The following is a 20,900-nucleotide window of genomic DNA, read 5'->3' as shown; positions in this document are numbered from 1 at the left end:
ACTGTGATCAGATGCTGCTTTGCCCTCAGTGGGATTCTAGCTCTCTCCCAAAAAGGAAATGCCATGTCTATAGAGGTCACAGCAGCATCATGGACAGTTTTCTTCAAATCAGTGTGTTTGAAGAAAAATACCTTGAGTATTTGCCCATTTGAGGGCAATTTGTTTCCCTTTATTTCAGTCAGTGGAACCAATAAGGTATACAAATGTTCCACTTCTAGTAGCTGACATGTTTTACTGAAGTTTCCAGTTAATGGTTAAGCATGTTAAGTCAGCAAGTGTCTCTTTTTACATTTATCTCATGTTAGAGTCACCATCAAAGATCTGAAAGAAAAGAAGCTGTGAATTGAAGCAAAATTTTTAGCTTGTAGCCTAAAATAACATTTTTGAAAGTATGTTTGTGAGAAATATTTAAACCCAGGTATAGTTTTAAATTGAATATAAAATTATACTTTAGTTACACTCAGGTGGTTAACTTCTATCCTCTTTATAAGTGATGTGATTAGATACTGGATAATGGATAACCTATTGCATGTGCACTCGGGCAGTGATAACTGATATATTTACAACCTTCAGCTATGATGTGCTACCTCTAAATATTAATGTATGACAAAAATATTTGGCAGGCTTTCTTTTTTCCCAAGGCATCATAAAATGAAGGGGTGAGAGTAATGAATTTCCAACTTTTATTTTTTTGAACCACCCTAAGAAGCAGCATGGCTGCTGGCCAGATTTCTGTTTCATATTTTAAGGATTATGCCAACATGGTTTGATTTACAAAAAAAAAAAAAGTGAATGCACTTGCAATTATATGGTCTCATAATTCTATTTCCATAATTGACAAACTGATTTTTTGCCCCCAAAACCATGTAATCAACTACGAGATGGGGACATACTCCAGCAGATGCAGTGTATATGGTCAAAGCAAGGAACACCCACTGACAGCAACTTATTAACACAAATAATGAGTAACCAAAGATGTATGTGTCTGTAAATTTATAAATTTGTTGCAAAAAGAGGCCAAACAAAGTTTTGGATTTGAGAAGTGATTTAGCAAGCTAGTTGCATACACACAGGATATGATATTATGCTGTACTGAGGCAGAGAGAATGTAGTACCAAGAGGCGTAACGCCAATGAATTTTAGACAATAGCCACTGGGGGCACGGTGGAAGCAATGCCGCCACCTTGGGCTTTTGGTGTTCCCATCATCGGCCCGGACAGTGTAATTTAATATACTTTTTTTGTCATGGTGGATCATTAATGGGATTTATTTTCGTTGCAAGCAGAATGCTGAAGAGATGATGGATGGCTGTGGTGAAGGCTGGGACCTTTGTGACCAATATACTAATTACATAAAAGACTTTCAGTTTTCATAAAATAAGTGATTTTTATCGGTGTTGCCAGCTGAGAAATGCACTAGGAGCAAACACAGAGGGACTTTTTTAAAAACGCTGTCGTTATTCACAAGCAATTTCCATGATAAGGAATAAAAGTATTTCTAGTCGTCTTCTTCCAAAAAATCTTATATGGATAAATTTTTATCAGGCTGTGATGACTCCAGGAGAAAGAATGTCAAAAAGTAAGATTTAAAAACTTAATTTTTTTTTCTTCAATTTATTCATTTAAAAGGAAAAAACAAAACAAAACAGAAAAGCAGAAGTAAAGCATCTCAATTACCAGAATGAAAAGGAGCAGAGAGAAGAACAAGTCTTATATTTACTGCCCCTTTTTACAATACAATCTTTCAATATCCAGCATCATTATTCGACATTATTAAGGCCCGAGTAGGCAACGTCCTACTAGGACCCTATTGTAATTGCGCTGTTTTTATTTATTTATTTATTTTTATTTTTATTATTATTATTATTTTTATTATTAGGGCCCGAGTAGGCAACGTCCTACGAGGACCCTATTGTAATTGCGCTGTTTATTAGGGCCCGAGTAGGCAACGTCTTACGAGGACCCTATTGTAATTGAGCTGTTTATTATTATTATTATTATTATTAGGGCCCGAGTAGGCAACGTCCTACGAGGACCCTATTGTAATTGCGCTGTTTATTATTATTAATATTATTCTCACTCTTGAAATCGAAATTTCGGCCTCTTCCCATGCTCAAAAACTCAAACTTTCAAAAGTCGTCCGGCCGGATCCGAAATTCGATATTTTGGGGGCGTCACACATGGTCGCAGAAAAATTGCGAAATAGCGCCCCCTACAAATTTTCAAAAACCCCTCCTCATTGGGCTTTTTTCATCGTAGCCTCACGAAATTCGGTACACATATTTACCATGCCAGGACGCACGAAAAAGTCTCTTACTGTCATGGTGAAATATCAACAGGAAGTCGGCCATTTTGATTTTAAGTTTCGATTTTGAGCAAATTTTTGCCATTTTTTGGCCATTTCCACTTGCATAGACGTACAAAAAAGTCTCTTGCACCATGGGTCTGCTCCAAACAGGAAGTCGGCCATTTTGAATTTCGTTCTCATTTTGGTGTGATTTCCACATGTTGTATTTGAACGAACTCCTCCTACGGATTTTGTCGAATGCACTTCAAATTTCTTTGACAGCATCCAAAGATGATACTGACCAAAAGTTATCGAAAGCTTTTCTCTATGTTGAAGGGTGTGGCCGCTATGGTGCCGCCATTTTGACCCTTTGCCATGGAACATCAAATCATGATAACTCCTTCATGCTTTGCCTGAATGACTTGAAACTTCACATGTATGATGACGGTTGGCCCCTGAACACACCCGGCCCTTCTGTTTGTACACTGAGCGCCCCCTAGTGGATGAACAATCAACATGTCATAACTCATGCATTGTGTGATTTGTTTAAAATTTTAACTGTGTGATGAGTGGTTGCCCCTGCATGCACATGCCCACATGTGGTCACAATGGCACCCACTGGCCTGGGTAGGCGGTTGCGCGGAACGAGGGCCCGTATATGACTGCTTGCAGTCCTAGTTATTTATTATTATTATTATTCTCACTTTTGAAATCGAAATTTCGGCCTCTTCACATGCTCAAAAACTCAAACTTTCCAAAGTTGTCCGGCCGGATCCGAAATTCGATATTTTAGGGGCATCGCACATGATCGCAGCGAAATCGCGAAATAGCGCCCCCTAGAAATTTTCAAAAACCCCTCCGCATTGGGCTTTTTTCATCGTAGCCTCACGAAATTTGGTACACATATTTACCATGCCAGGACGCACAAAAAAAGTCTCTTACTGTCATGGTGAAATATCGACAGGAAGTCGGCCATTTTGATTTAAAGTTTCGATTTTGAGCAAATTTTTGCCATTTTTGGCCATTTCCACTACTTACATTTGAACGAACTCGTCCTAGGGATTTCATCCGATCGTCTTCAAATTTGGTCAACATCATCACAACACAATGGTGATCAAAAGATTCTAATTAAGTCAAAAGGCGTGGCTGCTAGGGGTCGTCAAACTGGCGAGCTTTTCGGAGCACGCCATTTCACTTCGAACGGCTGTCACGCCCACATACTTCATCGTAGATCCTTCAAACTTGCTGGACATGATGAGGGCTCTGCCCTGAACGTCTACATATCTTACGTTCCCACCTCCGCCATAGCGTCCCCCGGTGGTGGCGGGAAATGTCCTATTTTTACTTTAAGAGGTCCTGATGTCACATACTTAACCCAATCAACTTCATTCCACTTCTAAAACATGCAGAACAAATTGGTGAACATAGGCAATGAACGCCATGAAGTTACGAGTAACGGCTTCTGTGTGGCGGCATACCAAATATCGCTCCTTCGCCATGAAATTACGTTCTTCCTTTTGACGGCTTTAATTTTGTCATATCATCATGAAAATTGATACACAGGTCGAGCAGGACAACCTCTTACAATTCATAGGGGCGTCGCCCATGGGCGGGGCAAAATGCCTCAATAGCACCCCTTGAAACTTTCAAAAACCCCTCCCCATAGGGGTTTTTTTGGAGTAGGGAGATGAAAATTGGTACACATGTGTGACTTGCATAGACATACAAAAAAGTCTCTTGCACCATGGGTCTACTCCAAACAGGAAGTCAGCCATTTTGAATTTTGTTCTCATTTTGGCGTGATTTCCACGTGTTGTATTTGAACGAACTCCTCCTAGGGATTTTGTCCAATGCACTTCAAATTTATTTAACAGCATCCACAGATGATACTAACCAAAAGTTATGGAACGCTTTTCTCTATGTTGAAGGGTGTGGCCGCTGTGGTGCCGCCATTTTGACCCTTCGCCATAGAACATCAAGTCATGATAACTCCTTCATGCTTTGCCTGACTGACTTGAAACTTCACATGTATGATGACGGTTGGCCCCTCTGTTTCTACACTGAGCACCCCCTAGTGGATGAACCATCAACATGTCATAACTCCTTCATGTATTGTGTGATTTGCTTGAAATTTGAACTGTGGGATGAGTGGTTGCCCCTGTACGCACATGCCCACATCTGGTCACAAGAGAACACACTGCCCTGGGTAGGCGGTCGCATGGAACGAGGGCCCGTATATGACTGCTTGCAGTCCTAGTTATTATTATTATATTATTATTATTCTCACTCTTGAAATCAAAATTTCGGCCTCTTCCCATGCTCAAAAACTCAAACTTTCCAAAGTCGTCCAGCCGGATCCGAAATTCGATATTTTGGGGGCGTCGCACATGGTTGCAGAAAAATCTTGAAATAGCGCCCCTAGAATTTTTCAAAAACCCATCTGCATTGGGCTTTTTTCGTCGTAGCCTCACGAAATTCGGTACACGTATTTACCATGCCAGGACACACGAAAAAGTCTCTTACTGTCATGGTGAAATATTGACAGGAAGTTGGCCATTTTGATTTTGCGCAAATTTTTGCCATTTTTGCCCATTTCCACTACTTACATTTGAACGAACCCGTCCTAGGGATTTCATCCGATCATCTTCAAATTTGGTCAAAATCATCACAACACAATGGTGATCAAAAGTTATCAAAAGATTCTAATTAAGTCAAAAGGCGCGGCTGCTAGGGGTCGTCAAACGTTGGCGAGCTTTTGGGAGCACGCCATTTCACTTCCAACGGCTGTCACGCCCACATACTTCATCATAGATCCTTCAAACTTGCTGGACATGATGAGGGCTCCGCCCTGAACGTCTACATATCTTATGTTCCCACCTCCACCATAGCGCCCCCGGTGGTGGCGGGAAATGTCCTATTTTTACTTTAAGAGGTCCTGATGTCACATACTTAACCCAATCAACTTCATTCCACTTCTAAAACATGCAGAACAAGTTGGTGAACGTAGGCGATGAACGCAGTGAAGTTACGAGTAATGGCGTCCGTGTGGCAGCGTGACGAATATTGCCCATTCGCCATGAAATTACGTTCTTTCTTTTGACGGCTTTAATTTTGTCACATCATCATGAAAATTGATACACAGGTCGAGCACGACAACCTCTTACAATTCATAGGGGCGTCGCCCATGGCCGGGGCAAAATGCCTCAATAGTGCCCCCTTGAAAATTTCAAAAACCCCTCCCCATAGGGTTTTTTTGGAGTAGGGGAGATGAAAATTAGTACAACGTGTGACTTGCATAGACGTACAAAAAAGTCTCTTGCACCATGGGTCTACTCCAAACAGGAAGTCGGCCATTTTGAATTTTCTTCTCATTTTGGCGTGATTTCTACATGTTGTATTTGAACGAACTCCTCCTAGGGATTTTGTCCAATGCACTTCAAATTTCTTCCACATCACCCACAGACGATACTGACCAAAAGTTATCGAAAGCTTTTCTTTATGTCAAAGGGTGTGGCCGCTATGGCGCCGCCATTTTGACCCTTCGGCATGGAACACTATACTTAAACAGGTACTGATTTCACATACTTAACACCATTAACTTCCTTCCACTTCTAAAACATGCAGAACAACTTGGTGAACATAGGCGATGATCGCCGTGAACTTACGAGTAATGGCTTCAGTGTGGTGGCGTACCGAATATCGCCCCTTCGCCATGAAATTACGTTCTTCCTTTTGATGGCTTTAATTTTGTCATATCATCATGAAAATTGATACACAGGTCAAGCATGACAACCTCCTACAATTCATAGGGGCCTTGCCCATGGGTGGGTCAAAGTGCCTCAATAGCGCCCCCTTGAAAATTTCAAAAAACCCTCCCCATAGGGGTTTTTTTGGAGTAGGGAGATGAAAATTGGTACACGTGTGACTTGCACAGACGTACAAAAAAAGTCTCTTGCACCATGAGTCTACTCCAAACAGGAAGTCGGCCATTTTGAATTTTCTTCTCATTTTGAAATGATTTCCACATGTTGTATTTGAACGAACTCCTCCTACGGATTTTGTCCAATGCACTTCAAATTTCTTTGACAACATCCAAAGATGATACTGACCAAAAGTTATCAAAAGCTTTTCTCTATGTTGAAGGGTGTGGCCACTATGGTGCCGCCATTTTGACCCTTTGCCATGGAACATCAAGTCATGATAACTCCATGCTTTGCCTGATTGACTTGAAACTTCACATGTATGATGACGTTGGCCCCTGAACACACCCAGCCCCTCTGTTTGTACACTGAGCGCCCCCTAGGTGGATGAACAATCAACATGTCATAACTCCTTGATGCATTGTGTGATTTGTTTAAAATTTTAACTGTGATGAGTGGTTGCCCCCGCATGCACATGCCCACATGTGGTCACAAGGGCACCCACTGGCCTGGGTAGGCGGTTGCGTGGAACGAGGGCCCGTATATGACTGCTTCCAGTCCTAGTTAACAGATTGTATTTCTTTAACTTGTCACATACCACTGACTTATTTCATAATTATGAGCATTATTTAATAGATTACATCTCTGACAGGTTACATTTTTAAACTTAAAACATTTTAACATTATTAACAAATAACCTTTTGTGACTTCCTTACAGCCCACTGACTTATTTCATAGTTTCATACTTACTTAATACATCTAGTTTAATACATTTTTTAAATAATTTAAGCGACCTTAATTCTTTCTTGTTGAGACTGTTCCATAATTTTACACCATTTACTGCAATACTCCATTCCTTTACTTTGGTTCTAAATCTTGGTTTTCTAAAGACTTCTATTCCTTTCAATTTATAACTACTTACTCTTTCTGAAACATATTTGTTGGTAAAGCATTTTTATTAGCTTGGTACATTGTTTGTAATATTTTCCAAATCGACCAAATCATGAAATTTAAGTACCCTATACTTAATGAACAATGGATTAGATGGATCTCTAAAACCACTGTTGCTAATCACCCTTAAAGCCCTTTTCTGCAGAATAAACAAAGGTTGTATATAAGTCGTATATGTTGATCCCCAGACTTCTACACAATAAGTTTAAATATGGGAAAATCAATGAATTGTACAATGTTTAATAAAACCATAACTATTTAATGAATATTTTACTTTATGCAAAACAGCAATGGCTTTTGCTATTTTTCCTTTTATGTAATTTATGTGTGACTTCCATGTAAGATTTACTCATGTAATTTACTCTGTGTGCTGCCAACAGGCCTGCTTCAAATGATACTTTGTTTTTGTTTATTTAAGAAAAAAAAATAAAGGATTAACAGCAATTATTCCTTTTCGCAAGGATTTGTTTAGAATGGAAACAGAAACATTAACAGTGTCTGGTTCTGGTTGGGTTTGGACAGAAATAGGAGGTACAAACTGCACTCTACTGACCAGACATTTGAGATGTCGAGCTAATGCAAAGCAACACAAATGCAAAGCGTAATATTCCAATGTCAGCTTTGATTTCTGAGGAAGTTTCACCATGCTGTCAATATATTAAATCCTCATTTTATGGATGTGTACAGTTTGCACAGACAATCTGGATTGACTGTGGTATTGGGGGGCTCATTAAATGTTACGAACATGCTAAGGCTACCTATGTATTAAAATGTGTTACTTTACTTATTCAAAGCATCAAAATGAGTAAAAGACAAAAAAAAAAAAGTTTGCATAGCAACTGTGGTATTCATGGCTTCTTTATGGTCTGACCACAGACTATGGGTCTGACAGGTTTAAAACAGTCCAACATGGCGGCAGCAGAACGAAGCTGTGCTATGGGGTGTTGTATTGGGCTTCGCTTCTTGGTACTACATTCTCTTGACTGAGGACAGGAACACATTGCCCACCATTTGAAAGGATGGGAGTCCCAAACTGTTTAGCATTCAGCAGCAACATTTTGCCATGATATTAGATTTGGCAACAGACAACACTCTTTTTTGACACAGCAAAACCAATATGTGATCTATAATAGAAAACTAAGCAGAGCTAAATAGAATTTCTAATGTGCCAAAGACTATTCGAAATAAATCCAGAAATGGAGAAAGCATTGCAGTGCAGCATAAAGCAGTAGCAATGTACTGGAAAATCATCTGACCAAGACCAGAGTAAACAGTGCCAAGGATAAAGTGAAGAATGCTAAATGACACTTTATTTATCTACCTTAATTAATAAGAATAAACATAATCCAGGACTTCTGTTTGACATTGACAAAACTTACTCAAGGTCAGTCATCTGCAAACTGTTCACCTTTAGGATTTAAGGACATTAGGAATAACATGCCACACCCAGTGTCAGCCATGTCAGGAGACCTAACATTAAATTATAATAGTGATTCTGACAATAAATAAATAAGCAAGTTACCTGATTAACTTGATACAATGTCCTGCATGTCATTGTTTATTGTTGTGAGACACATATTGCACTACTTGCCATCTTGATCCCTTATCAACCAGGCTTTGGGGTCATTTTTGAGACATGCATGTTGAACAATATTAACCTCTCACAACTCCCATTGCTCCTGCATAGTTTTAAGGCTGCTGCAGTTAAACCTTTGCTTAATACAAAGGGTGTTATGTGTCGGACGCGGGCGGAGGACCGACCAGCGTTTGAAGTAAGACCCAGTATAAAATAAGCAGAGCACGGTACAAGGATACTGAATTTAATAACATAACAGTGATGTGCAGAATTACAAACAAATAAGTGCGCGGTCTGGCGTGGTGGAATAGCGGTGCGCTCCCAGCAGCACAAACGGTCCGGAGCCAGAACAGTTCGGACCCAAGGACCCCGCCGACACCCCCCAGGTGGCCGCGACCAACCGAGTCTGTGAAAGAAGACACCATCATGTGAGCCCACCACTCCACACACAGAGAGACCACTCAAAGGTGTACACAAACAGCAAACACTTCCTGGCTTAATCACTAATCAGCTTCCCACCCTGCAGGCATGGAACACCCAGTTCAATTCTCCACTGCAGTGGAAGCTGATTAAACGACTAACATAACAGCTCAATACAACAAGGTGTGAGGGACACCACATCTGACTGTACTCATGTTAGTCACAAAACCTGAAGTACCTCAGGAAGTGTGCTGACGAGCGTGAGACCTCACCCCCTCCTCTTTCACAGACCATGGCGTCAAACCTGGTACGGTCTCTGCATCCATGATGATGAGATGGCTCTGTAGACCTGAATGTCACGTCACCCACGTGAGCTCTGTTCCACATGACAGTGTCAGTCCTGCCGGACACACCGGACCAGTAGATGTGGACTAGGGTTGGGTATCGAGAACCGATTCTTTTCAAGTATAGTTAAGAAATGATTCAATCCACTGATATCAATAGTCTTTTTGCTTAACGATTCCCTTATTGGTCCTTCAGAGCAGCCGTAGTTTTTGAGCGCGTTTGTCAGGAAAATGATCATTTCTCTACGTTGATTACAGACCCTACAGCGGCTCTGTAATCAACTGTTTCTGCAGTGCGACACCACTTTAAAGCATAAACCAATGAAGCAATGCTTAGATCCACTAGCTCATTGGTTCTTTGATTCGCTGCTCTTCAGAAACGGCAACTCTGCTTCCAAACCCCTCTCAAAGTCATTAAAATATCGTGAGACACTTTTGTGTGGATTAAAGTCACTAACTGGGACTCATGTCTTGTTGCAGTCAAGAAACGAGAATCATCCTCCATTCTGTTGCTCCAAACACTGCGCAGCTCTCTGCCGAGACAGAGTCCAGTCAGAATTAATAACTTCAAAACAAATCTCCGCTTTAAATAAAATGACACCTTTTACAAACGTAATACAGACAACTACAATCGACTAAAACATTTTTTTCCTTCCAAAATGAGACGTGCTGCATTCTTTATGAATTACATCCTGACATGCAGCGCAGCCAGCTGCAAGAGCTCAGATGTATAGAAAGACATACATGCTAATAATGTCTGAAAGGAAATGCTTTTGACAAAAACTACAGATTTTGTTTATTCCCATTTATGTCCAGAAATCAAGGATCCACCATGTAGAGTTTTTTTTTTATGTCCAAAGTTTAAGGATCCAGTGACCAATTTCATATTTATTTACTTTAAGACTCAATAAAACGTCAATTTCAATAAAATTTACAATTTCAATTTAATCGGCTTATAAAGCGCCAAATCACAACAAAAGCCGTCTCAAAGCGCCTCACATAGAACAGTTGAACATAAAAAATTAAAATAAATAAATACTAGAAGCACTCAGTGTGCAAACCTCCACCAAGGCCATGGGGTCACTGATGCCATAACATCTACATGCCGTGGAATCATTGAACCTAAAAAAAAGTCTAACAATGATGTCTGCTCAGTAGTAAAAAAAAGTTTCATCTGCTGTGACTGGACAGCATGTATCCATAGCGCATGGCATCACAGTTTATGTTTTCTGTCGCATTTGTTTGTCTGTTTGTGAGCAGGATAACTCAAAACGTTTTGAACGGATTTTGATGAAATTTTGTGGAGTGGTTGGAAATGACAAGAGGAAGAAGTGATTAAATTTTAGTGGTGATCCGGATGTGAATCTCTTTAGAGTCAGTGACCCTATGGCCTTGTTTAGAGAAGTGTTTCATAAATGTTAAAAAAAATTCATATATTTGCAGTTTAGTTGAATAATAAATTGAATTTGGTCTCTTATTTGTTTTTGTCTATAAGCACATGCAATATCAATATCAGTGCTCAGATGACAGTAGCTTATAGAAGAGGTGCAAGTTGCAATTATGTTTGTCTTTGTCTGTCCCTCCTTGGCACAGTGATCTATTTCTTTTTGTCTCTTTCTCTAAAATTGTATATATAATCATTAGATTATTAATATATAAACAAACATAAATTTAAGAAATATTACAAGTTGAAAACAAATGCATCCGAACGTGATGACAGCTGCAACTGCTTAATGCTAACTTTTAACACTGAAAATGCCATAGACATGCTAATTCGTTAGCATCGGGATACGGATCGTGATCACTTGTTCCTCTTGTCATTTCCAACCACTCCACAAAATTTCATCAAAATCTGTTCAAAACTTTGAGTTATCCTGCTGACAAACAGACAGACAAACAAACAAAAGCGACCGAAAACATAACCTCCTTGGCGGAGGTAAAAAATAAAAAAAATAAAAAATCAAATATATAATTAAAAACAGAAGTAAAAGAATAAAACAGATAAAAAAAAAAATTCATACAAAAGAGAATAAAAATAGGCTTTAAGTCTTGACCTAAAAATGTCCACGGAATCCGTCTGTCTCACGGTCACAGGAAGACCGTTCCACAGAGCGGGTGCACGATAACAAAAAGCTCTTTGACCCGTTGACATAGAAAACCTGTAAAGCCAACTTTTACTACACAAAAAAATCACAAGAGGTATCGATGAGGGAATTGGTAAGGAATCAGATCATTAAGCGGAATCGATAATGGTATCAATAAAATCTTATCGATACCCATCCCTAATGTGGACATGATAACAGAGCACTGCTCCAGTCATGTCATTTCATGACTGTACATCTGTAACCATGGGTTATCTACAGAGGAACAGATGGTTCATACTTGATAAGAGGGATTCAATGAAATGCGGTGTTTTTTATGGTGTGTGGTTTTATTTATTTATTTATATTTTTTTGTTTTACATCTATCTCTTTGCTTATTTCAGCCATTTTCCCGCACTGTTTACAGGCCAGCGACAGCAGCGCAGGGGTAAAGTTTTGGGCTGGCAATCAGTAAAGTGCAGGTTTGAGGTTTTTTTCCCACAGCAGCGGCACGATGTGGTTACACATGCTCCACTTGCTCGCACTCTGTTCGTGCACGAGTGTGCACGACACCTTTGCAGCGGGATCTTACATGCCTGCCCGTGGGCGCAATGTTTTTGTGGTTCGCTATGTTGTGATGATCTTTGCAGCATTTACAATTAATATTTATAATATTATGACAGAATACCTTGTTACAATATTTGGATCTGAATTAGGGAGAATGGTGCATTTAATAAAGATTCCAAATATGAGGCAACAACAATCTGGATTATATGAATGATAAGCGTAACAGACAACAAAAAAAAAAAAATCTGAACATTTTGTGCAGAGCTGAAATTCAACAAAATTCCACTCTGTCCCTGCTGCCATTGACCTTTATGCACACAAACCATCTAGACCACTGTTTCCTAATCCTGCCCCTCGAGACCCAACATATGGCATATTTTTCATTTGTCCGTGAACTAATCGGAGCAGATCAGCTCAGGCAGCTGTTATCTGAATACACCTGACTGAGCTGATCTACTCTGATTTGTTCAGGGACAAATGAAAAAGGACCAGGACTGGGAACCACTGATCAAGACAACAGCTGTGCATGACATACAACCCCTGGCAAAAATTATGGAATCACCGGCCTCGGAGGATGTTCATTCAGTTGTTTAATTTTGTAGAAAAAAGCAGATCACAGACATGACACAAAACTAAAGTCATTTCAAATGGCAACTTTCTGGCTTTAAGAAACACTACAAGAAATCAGGAAAAAATAATTGTGGCAGTCAGTAACGGTTACTTTTTTAGATCAAGCAGAGGGAAAAAAAATATGGAATCACTCAATTCTGAGGAAAAAATTATGGAATCATGAAAACCAAAAGAACGCTCACTACAGAACACATCACTAGTATTTTGTTGCACCACCTCTGGCTTTTATAACAGCTTGCAGTCTCTGAGGCATGGACATAATGAGTGACAAACAGTACTCTTCATCAATCTGGCTCCAACTTTCTCTGATTGTTGTTGCCAGATCACCTTTGCAGGTTGCAGCCTTGTCATGGACCATTTTCTTCAACTTCCACCAAAGATTTTCAATTGGATTAAGATCCGGACTATTTGCAGGCCATGACATTGACCCTATGTGTCTTTTTGCAAGGAATGTTTTCACAGTTTTTGCTCTATGGCAAGATGCATTATCATCTTGAAAATGATTTAATCATCCCAAAACATCCCTTCAATTGATGGGATAAGAAAGTGTCCAAAATATCAACGTAAACTTGTGCATTTATTGATGATGTAATGGAAGCCATCTCCCCAGTGCCTTTACCTGACATGCAGCCCCATATCATCAATTACTGTGGAAATTTACATGTTCTCTTCAGGCAGTCATCTTTATAAATCTCATTGGAACGGCACCAAACAAAAGTTCCAGCATCATCACCTTGCCCAATGCAGATTCGAGATTCATCACTGAATATGACTCATCCAGTCATCCACAGTCCACGATTGCTTTTCCTTAGCCAATTGTAACCTTGTTTTTTTTCTGTTTAGGTGTTAATGATGGCTTTCATTTAGCTTTTCTGTATGTAAATCGCATTTCCTTTAGCCAGTTTCTTACAGTTCGGTCACAGACGTTGACTCCAGTTTCCTCCCATTCGTTCCTCATTTGTTTTGTTGTGCATTTTCAATTTTTGAGACATACTGCTTTAAGTTTTCTGTCTTGACGCTTTGATGTCTTCCTTGGTCTACCAGTATGTTTTCCTTTAACAACCTTCCCATGTTTGTATTTAGTCCAGAATTTAGACACAGCTGACTGTGAACAACCAACATCTTTTGCAACATTGCGTGATGATTTAACTTCTTTTAAGAGTTTGATAATCCTCTCCTTTGTTTCAATTGACATCTCTCGTGTTGGAGCCATGATTCATGTCAGTCCACTTGGTGCAACAGCTCTCCAAGGTGTGATCACTCCTTTTTAGATGTAGACTAACGAGCAGATCTGATTTGATGCAGGTGTTAGTTTTGGGGATGAAAATTTGCAGGGTGATTCCATAATTTATTCCTCAGAATTGAGTGATTCCATATTTTTTTCCCCTCTGCTTGGTCTAAAAAAGTAACCGTTACTGACTGCCACAATTTTTTTTTCCTGATTTCTTATAGTGTTCTTAAACCAGAAAGTTGCCATTGAAATTACTTTAGTTTTGTGTCATGTCTGTGATCTGCTTTTTTTTTCTACAAATTAAACAACTGAATGAACATCCTCTGAGGCCGGTGATTCCATAATTATTGCCAGGGGTTGTAGTTAAAAAGTACAATGCTGACATACAGAATAATTTCAAGTATTTACATTGTTCACTGATCACATGTGTGCTAAACAGTGACTCTGTGACAAAGAGCCAGCAACCAGAAAAGGCTCTCATGTTGTAAAATAGTGTATGACCAAGCAGTAGTGGTGTGCTGCAGTAAGTACAATGACGGAACATGCTTTTCAACACTTTAACAGTACAGAATTGTAATACAGATCAATCATGTTGTAATATTGTCAAGATTACATGTTAAAATCTCTGATTCTGGGGGAGGGGGGGATTTCACACATAATATTACACAATTTGTAATCCAGCTCATTTCAAGATCTTTAGGGCCCTGTCACAGTGACAAAAATACATGAATGAAGCCGAATCAGGCCAAATGGAATAAAAAAACAACTTCAAGCGCAGTCGGGAGGGGACAGACAATCTGACAGCTGTGTACCAAATGCCATACGACCGTCTTAGAATGTGGGCAGATCCCGCCTCAACTGATTCATGCACAACTGTGCTTCCGCGTATGATAGCAGTCCAATGTGTTAGAACACAGTACAAATACTTAGAATGCTGTCAGACTGTAGTAAGAATAAGAAGAATGCATGTCGGATGCCATGCGGGTGCAAATGGACTGCATTTAAATGGACTGCATTTATATAGCCACTTTTCCATCTGAATCAGATGCTCAAAGCGCTTTACAAATATGACTCACATTCACCCCGATGTCATGGTGCTGCCATACAAGGCGCTCACTACACACCGGGAGCAATAGGGGATTAAAGCCTTGCCCAGGGCCCTTAGTGATTTTCCAGTCAGGTGGGGATTTGAACCCATGATCTTCTGGACTCAAGCCCCAACACTTTATCCACTAGACCATCACCCTCCCCTAGGTGCAGTTCGATCGCCACCTGAAGTCTGGTTGGAAGGCAAGCAAGGGGAGGGGAGGGGGGACAGAGCGCTGTCTTCTGCTGTGGTTGTCAAGATGTGCCGTTCCTGTCATGTAAACCAGGTACCTCAGATCATGGCAGTACTGTGGTGCATGTAAGCAGACTGATCAGATGATACAGCCTCACACACTCGCACCGGGGCAATCAGATGATACAGCCTCATGCCTTTCCTCTCTCCAAGATATTAGGTCCATGAGATGACCACACTGAGATTCAAGTGGGTGTCCTGGCAACCAGTTAATGCTTCACATGACGTATTGTCTGGACTTTGCGATCGTGTGTTATGTACCCTGACACGCAGTGGGGCATCCAGCTATCCGGCTGGATGGCACATGTTGCACCACTGGACGATGCGTCATATGGAATATATATTTCATGGTGGACAAGGCATGTGCTGTCAGCACTTGGCTGTTGTAACCATCTTATGGTGCTCCCAGGATGACAGTGATATTATTACAGGCAGCAACCTGGCTGCTGTACACCCTGTGCTGTGAGACTCATCTGGAGCCATTCCAAAGGTGATTTCCTATTTTATTTATACTGTAATGGCTTGGCAACACAGCTACAATGTCGTTCCTCCTAAAGACTTTGATGGTGTACATGTCATAATATGTGTATTACAGCTGTGACAAGCGTTTCAGCTGCGCTGTGCCACGGCAAGCTTCTGAAATGCATCGACTCGCAGTGGGGCAGCAGCGTGGCACATCTACTTGTGGTGTTCCAGCTATGATGATCATACATAATATTTCACATACATTATCTAACCCATGGGAGGGAATGACAATGTATCTGTAATATAACATTTATTATGGATATAACACCCCGTTCAGATGTGCGCGCTGCTCCGGGGCTCTGTGACGCACTGACTCGCAGTGACACGTGGTGCTTTCGGTTTGATTGTGCAGTGTTCATGTCTAGTTCACAAGATGAATGCATGCCACAGACATTGCACATAACAATATTTCCTTTGTGCAGTCCGGGACATGCCAGCAGGATTAGACGTGCCTGACCAATGGTGAATGTCTCTCAAGCACAATCACACTGTTCCAAATGCTGTTTTGACAGCATGGAATATTTAGAATGCAAGTAGAATCCACCTTGACTGCCGTTCAATTTTTTTCCACTTTGACTGCACCCCGAATGGTTTGTCCATGTTCAAAACATTTGAGGCGGCTGCACAACTAACCCTAGCCCAACTGTTTACACTGCATTCAAAATGCTGTCTGACGGTTGCGAATGCACTTTGACACTTCCTGAATGTGGGACGAACTTTCATTCAGAAGGGATTTGGGTTTAGTCGGCCTCTATTGTAATGGGGGTTTTAGCAATTCCTGAAAGAATGTGCCAAGTTACAGGAAAAACAGACAAAAAATTAAGGAAAACTGAGAACGAAGTCTTAATGTGAGGTGTAATTTTCCAGAAGATACATCTGAGATGCAAGCCTAGATTTGTTATGGTGAAAGAAAATCCTCCTCTATACCTCTTCATCATGAAGCTGTATAACTGGGGATACAAAATGCAAAACATGCAATATGCACAATTTCTCCAATCACAGACACAGAAGCCTATAAATTCTTCTGGGTTGTCTCGGTGTCTTGTTGGTTTTGCTCACTCTTCTTGCAGACTCAGTTTTTGAGAACTATTTACTCCACACAGATTACCATAGATGGCCATACTGTTTGTATTTCTTCATAATTTATGTAAATAAAATCCCAGACATATTCAGTGACTTGGAAAAGTTCATGTATCCATCCCAACTGGCAATAAAACAGATTATTTACAGCTATAACACCAAAGGGGCCCATTAATTATGCAACCCATCATCTTGGCTTTTTTATTTTTAATACATTTATGTTAAGTTGTAGAGATTTGGTTTGAGTTTCAGTTTAAGGAAGATAATTTTATATTTATATTGAGAACCCTAATTTATTTTTTGCATCTGAAATGGCATAAACAAATTAAGATGCATGAAATACCAAGAGTAAATGATTTGTAAATAATTTTATAAGCCACTGTAGGTTCAATTCCCTGATCAGACCAAAAACTAAATAAATAAATAATGAAGATGCCCTTAAACAATTTACTTTGGCGTTCTTAATCTCTAAGTTGGTCCTGGTGTGCATTTAAGCAAGTTTGTGTGAATGGGCCAATGTGTCACTGTAATTCACTGAGCATATGCATTACACTGAAAAGTACTATGTACATTATTTACCATTTATTGTTATGTACACATTAAGGCTGAAAACTGTGACTGACCATACAGCTGAGTTCTGACTCATCGTGGCTATCACAGGGATGCGTCCCAGACCCCCCAAGGGGCTCAAGTCCCTCCTCATCCCACATGTAAGTGCCACCAGAGCTGTTGGAAGGTGATAGTTCCAGAGATGAACCAAGCGGGACATTGACCTGGTCTGAAGTCACCACCAAGGGTTCCTCAGACTCCTGACTCAGGGTGTCCTCCTTATGTCCTACAAAACATATGCCACTACTATTACTGTGACATAAATGCATACTTTCAACTTTCAAAGCATCAAATTAATTTGTAATATTATAAAAAGGAAATGCACATGCAGTTTGTGAAATATTTACTTGAGTGACAATATTCATGAGCTGAAAAATCAGTTCAATGTTTTACCTGACAGTCTCATGCTGCCCAAGTCCATGTTCTCATTGGTGAAATTTTGCAGGTGGGTTTGGGAAATGGCAGTAGTTCTCCTGTTATCAGGCATGTCTGCATCACAAAGAGCATCACCCACACTGTCAAAGTCATCTAGAAACTCTGACTGGTTGTCACCTCTGTCCCAGTGAAGAAGTAGATGATAGAGACATAGGGTCCAGAGCATCCCCTGTTGGTTGGCCAGAATAATGCCTACCCAAACCCTGCTCTCCTGCTTCCCCAGAACTTCTATCATTGTCACTGTGGGAATTTGGTTTTTCAACCTCACCTGTGGGCTCATCATCTAATGTTATCCCTGAGAGCCCTTTGCATTCAGGGGCAGGTGAAGGTCTGGCATCAGTCAACTGACCTGACAAAAGAGCCTGGTGGTCCTTGGCTGGCCCAAGACAAAAAAATCTGTGTCCTAAAGACACTCCACCATTGCCCACAGATTTACTCAGCAAACAACTGGGTAGCAATGTCTTCTTCAGAGTGCTGGGAGTAGAGGGTGCTTGAGGAATTAAAGGGGTTGGCAGACAAGAGGAAGATTGAGATGTTCTACTTTGCTTAAGTCCTCCAAGCTCTAAAACTAGATCTCCTGCACCTCCAGGGTTTCCATTTAGTCCCCCAAGCCCTAAACTCATTCTTCCATTGGTCAGCTGCGGGGGTTTCAGGAAACTAGTTCGAGGAGGCCGAAGCTGAGTATCAGCCAAAGGCTTAGCCAACTCAACAGTCCGGTTGAAGGAGAAGGATCGGGTCATAGGCTCACTGGTGGGAGAGGGAATCTGTTTGAAATGAGTAAAGCTGTTTGAACGTACCATATTGTCCAGTGCTAAAGTTTTAATACTGTCACTAGGGTGAGACAGACTGTCTTGAGAACTGCTTCGGGGAGAACTTGAGACCAATTTTGGCCGCACAAGGTGAGACTCTGATCCTGAAAGTGCAGGAACATTAGAGCCATTGTGGTCCATTTTAGGAACACTATTCTTTGGGTTTTGGATCATTTTAGTCTCTGACTGGAGACTCACTTTTGTACACTGCTTGGGAATGGCTTTAGGGCTGGAGAAAGCAACCATCAGAGCACCTGATCTTCGCATCTTTGGCGTGCTGAGAGAAGTATGCTTTACCTCTTTCCCCAACAAAGAAGGGTGACTTGGAGACTTTTCTACAAAATCTTTACTCCCAGGGCTGGTGGGAGTGGCAGGGCAGCTCAGGGTAGTTCCCTCCTCTTTCTTCCATTTCAGAGAAAAAGGAGGAGTGTGGATTGCACCATTTGGGTGTGTTCCCAACTGAGGTGTCTTGCCATCCTTGTTTGTGGTGGTCTGAGAAGAACATGTAGAAGAGGAGCTGGTAGTAGTAGCTGAGGAGCGTCCACTGAACTTAGGAAGTTTGGACACCATGGCAGACCTACAAGGGCTTTTTCTTCCATTAGATGCAAACAAGGGCATGGAGGAGCCTGGACTCATATGCAACTGAGAGAGAAGAAGGAAAAAAAATTCTTGATTAACATGAAGTACCTTAGGCTGTTAATAAACAGGTTTGTAGGTCTGTTTCATGAGCAAAGAAGAAGAAAAAATCTGGTCTTTTCCTGACATTGCAATCCACCTCTGTGTAGTCGTTTGATATTTGCATGTCAGTACAAAGCTCATGGCACAAAAAATGGGAGGAGAGGTGCACTGCAAACATGTACATTCACTTAAATGAGGCAGTACAAAGGTGAAAACCAGATCGAAGACACATCTGGAAATCTCCTCACTTAGCTGAAAAACACTGAGATTCTCCTAGCAAAATGCAGCCAAATTCCAAATGAAAATGCCCAATCACTGACATGACAATAAAGTCAGGTAAATAACTGTCTTTATATAATAGTGCATACAAAATGTATGCAAACAGTAAATGTACAATTTACATTACAAAGCAGGTCGATGAAGAAACAGGGTAGTTTGCATTCACTCAATATTGATTCATTCAGTCCCTAACAGCATTATGGCAGTCTGTTGGCATGTTACTGTATATTCATTTGCTTGCCACAAGAAAACAGGACTTGAAAAGAACAAGCATGGCTGAGATTTTGATAGGGGCCAATGTCAGTCGAATTGCACAGATAAATCATAGACATTTACTCAAACAATATTTCTTTTCTGAAATCTGCACATTCTGATTAACTGTTGGTAAATGGGAGCAGTGTGAAGTAGTTATTCCTGTATCTGCGGAACCTTTGCCAAAGTGGCACAAAGACACAAAGGAGGATACTGTGGAAATAATCCATGCAACTTTTGGATGAGTGGAAGAGGGGTGTTGCATTACAGTTTGGATCTCCTGTTCTCGTAAAGTGGCGTTCTACATTGCCCCACGTTCCTACGGACAGACGCATGTGTCGACAACTAAAAAACATACACAAACATACCCACTCAATGCTTTCATACGTTTCCTGGCTGTGCCACTACACTAATCGCTTCATAAACAGCACACAGACACAAATGAGGTCAGGTCCAACATAAAAAAAAAATAAAAAAAAAAGCCTCTTTGCCCCGAGGGAAGGGGTGGGTGGCAGTGTATCCAAGTGTGCTTAAATCAAAGGAATTAGATTATGGGGTTTCCCTCCTGTCAATTTATCTCAAGATCTAATGTTAGTGGTTCTTCACTCCAGGCTGAAAAATAAAGGACAGGGTGCTTTCAGGGTTGTGGGGCACAAATGTGTAATATTCTCCCACTGGACCTAAGATCATTAAAACATTGTGGGAAAAGAAGCTTAAGACCCACTGGGATACAGGTTTGCCTTGATTTAGTTCCATGTATTTTTCAATTAAATTTATTTACATAGCAACAAATCATAACACAAGTCGCCTAAATATACAAACAAGTTCTGGAGCCCAGACCTTAGGCACTTCATTTTAACAGTTTAGCTGTAATATTTCATTTTTCTA

General features: G+C 40.6%; 1 protein-coding gene across 1 annotated transcript in view; it reads right to left on the bottom strand.

The window, feature by feature from the left end:
* Window positions 1-20,900, bottom strand: part of ccser2a (coiled-coil serine-rich protein 2a) — a 98,386-nt gene that overhangs the window by 62,861 nt on the left and 14,625 nt on the right. The window contains 3 exon segments of the mRNA XM_034184574.1: window positions 17,574-17,785; window positions 17,953-18,118; window positions 18,120-19,445. Coding sequence (XP_034040465.1) covers window positions 17,574-17,785; window positions 17,953-18,118; window positions 18,120-19,439 — 1,698 coding nt within the window. The 5' untranslated portion in view covers window positions 19,440-19,445.

The sequence above is a fragment of the Thalassophryne amazonica genome, chromosome 13 (assembly GCF_902500255.1).
Source record: "Thalassophryne amazonica chromosome 13, fThaAma1.1, whole genome shotgun sequence".
Lineage (NCBI taxonomy): Eukaryota > Metazoa > Chordata > Actinopteri > Batrachoidiformes > Batrachoididae > Thalassophryne > Thalassophryne amazonica.
This window is presented reverse-complemented; position numbering and strand designations above follow the sequence as displayed.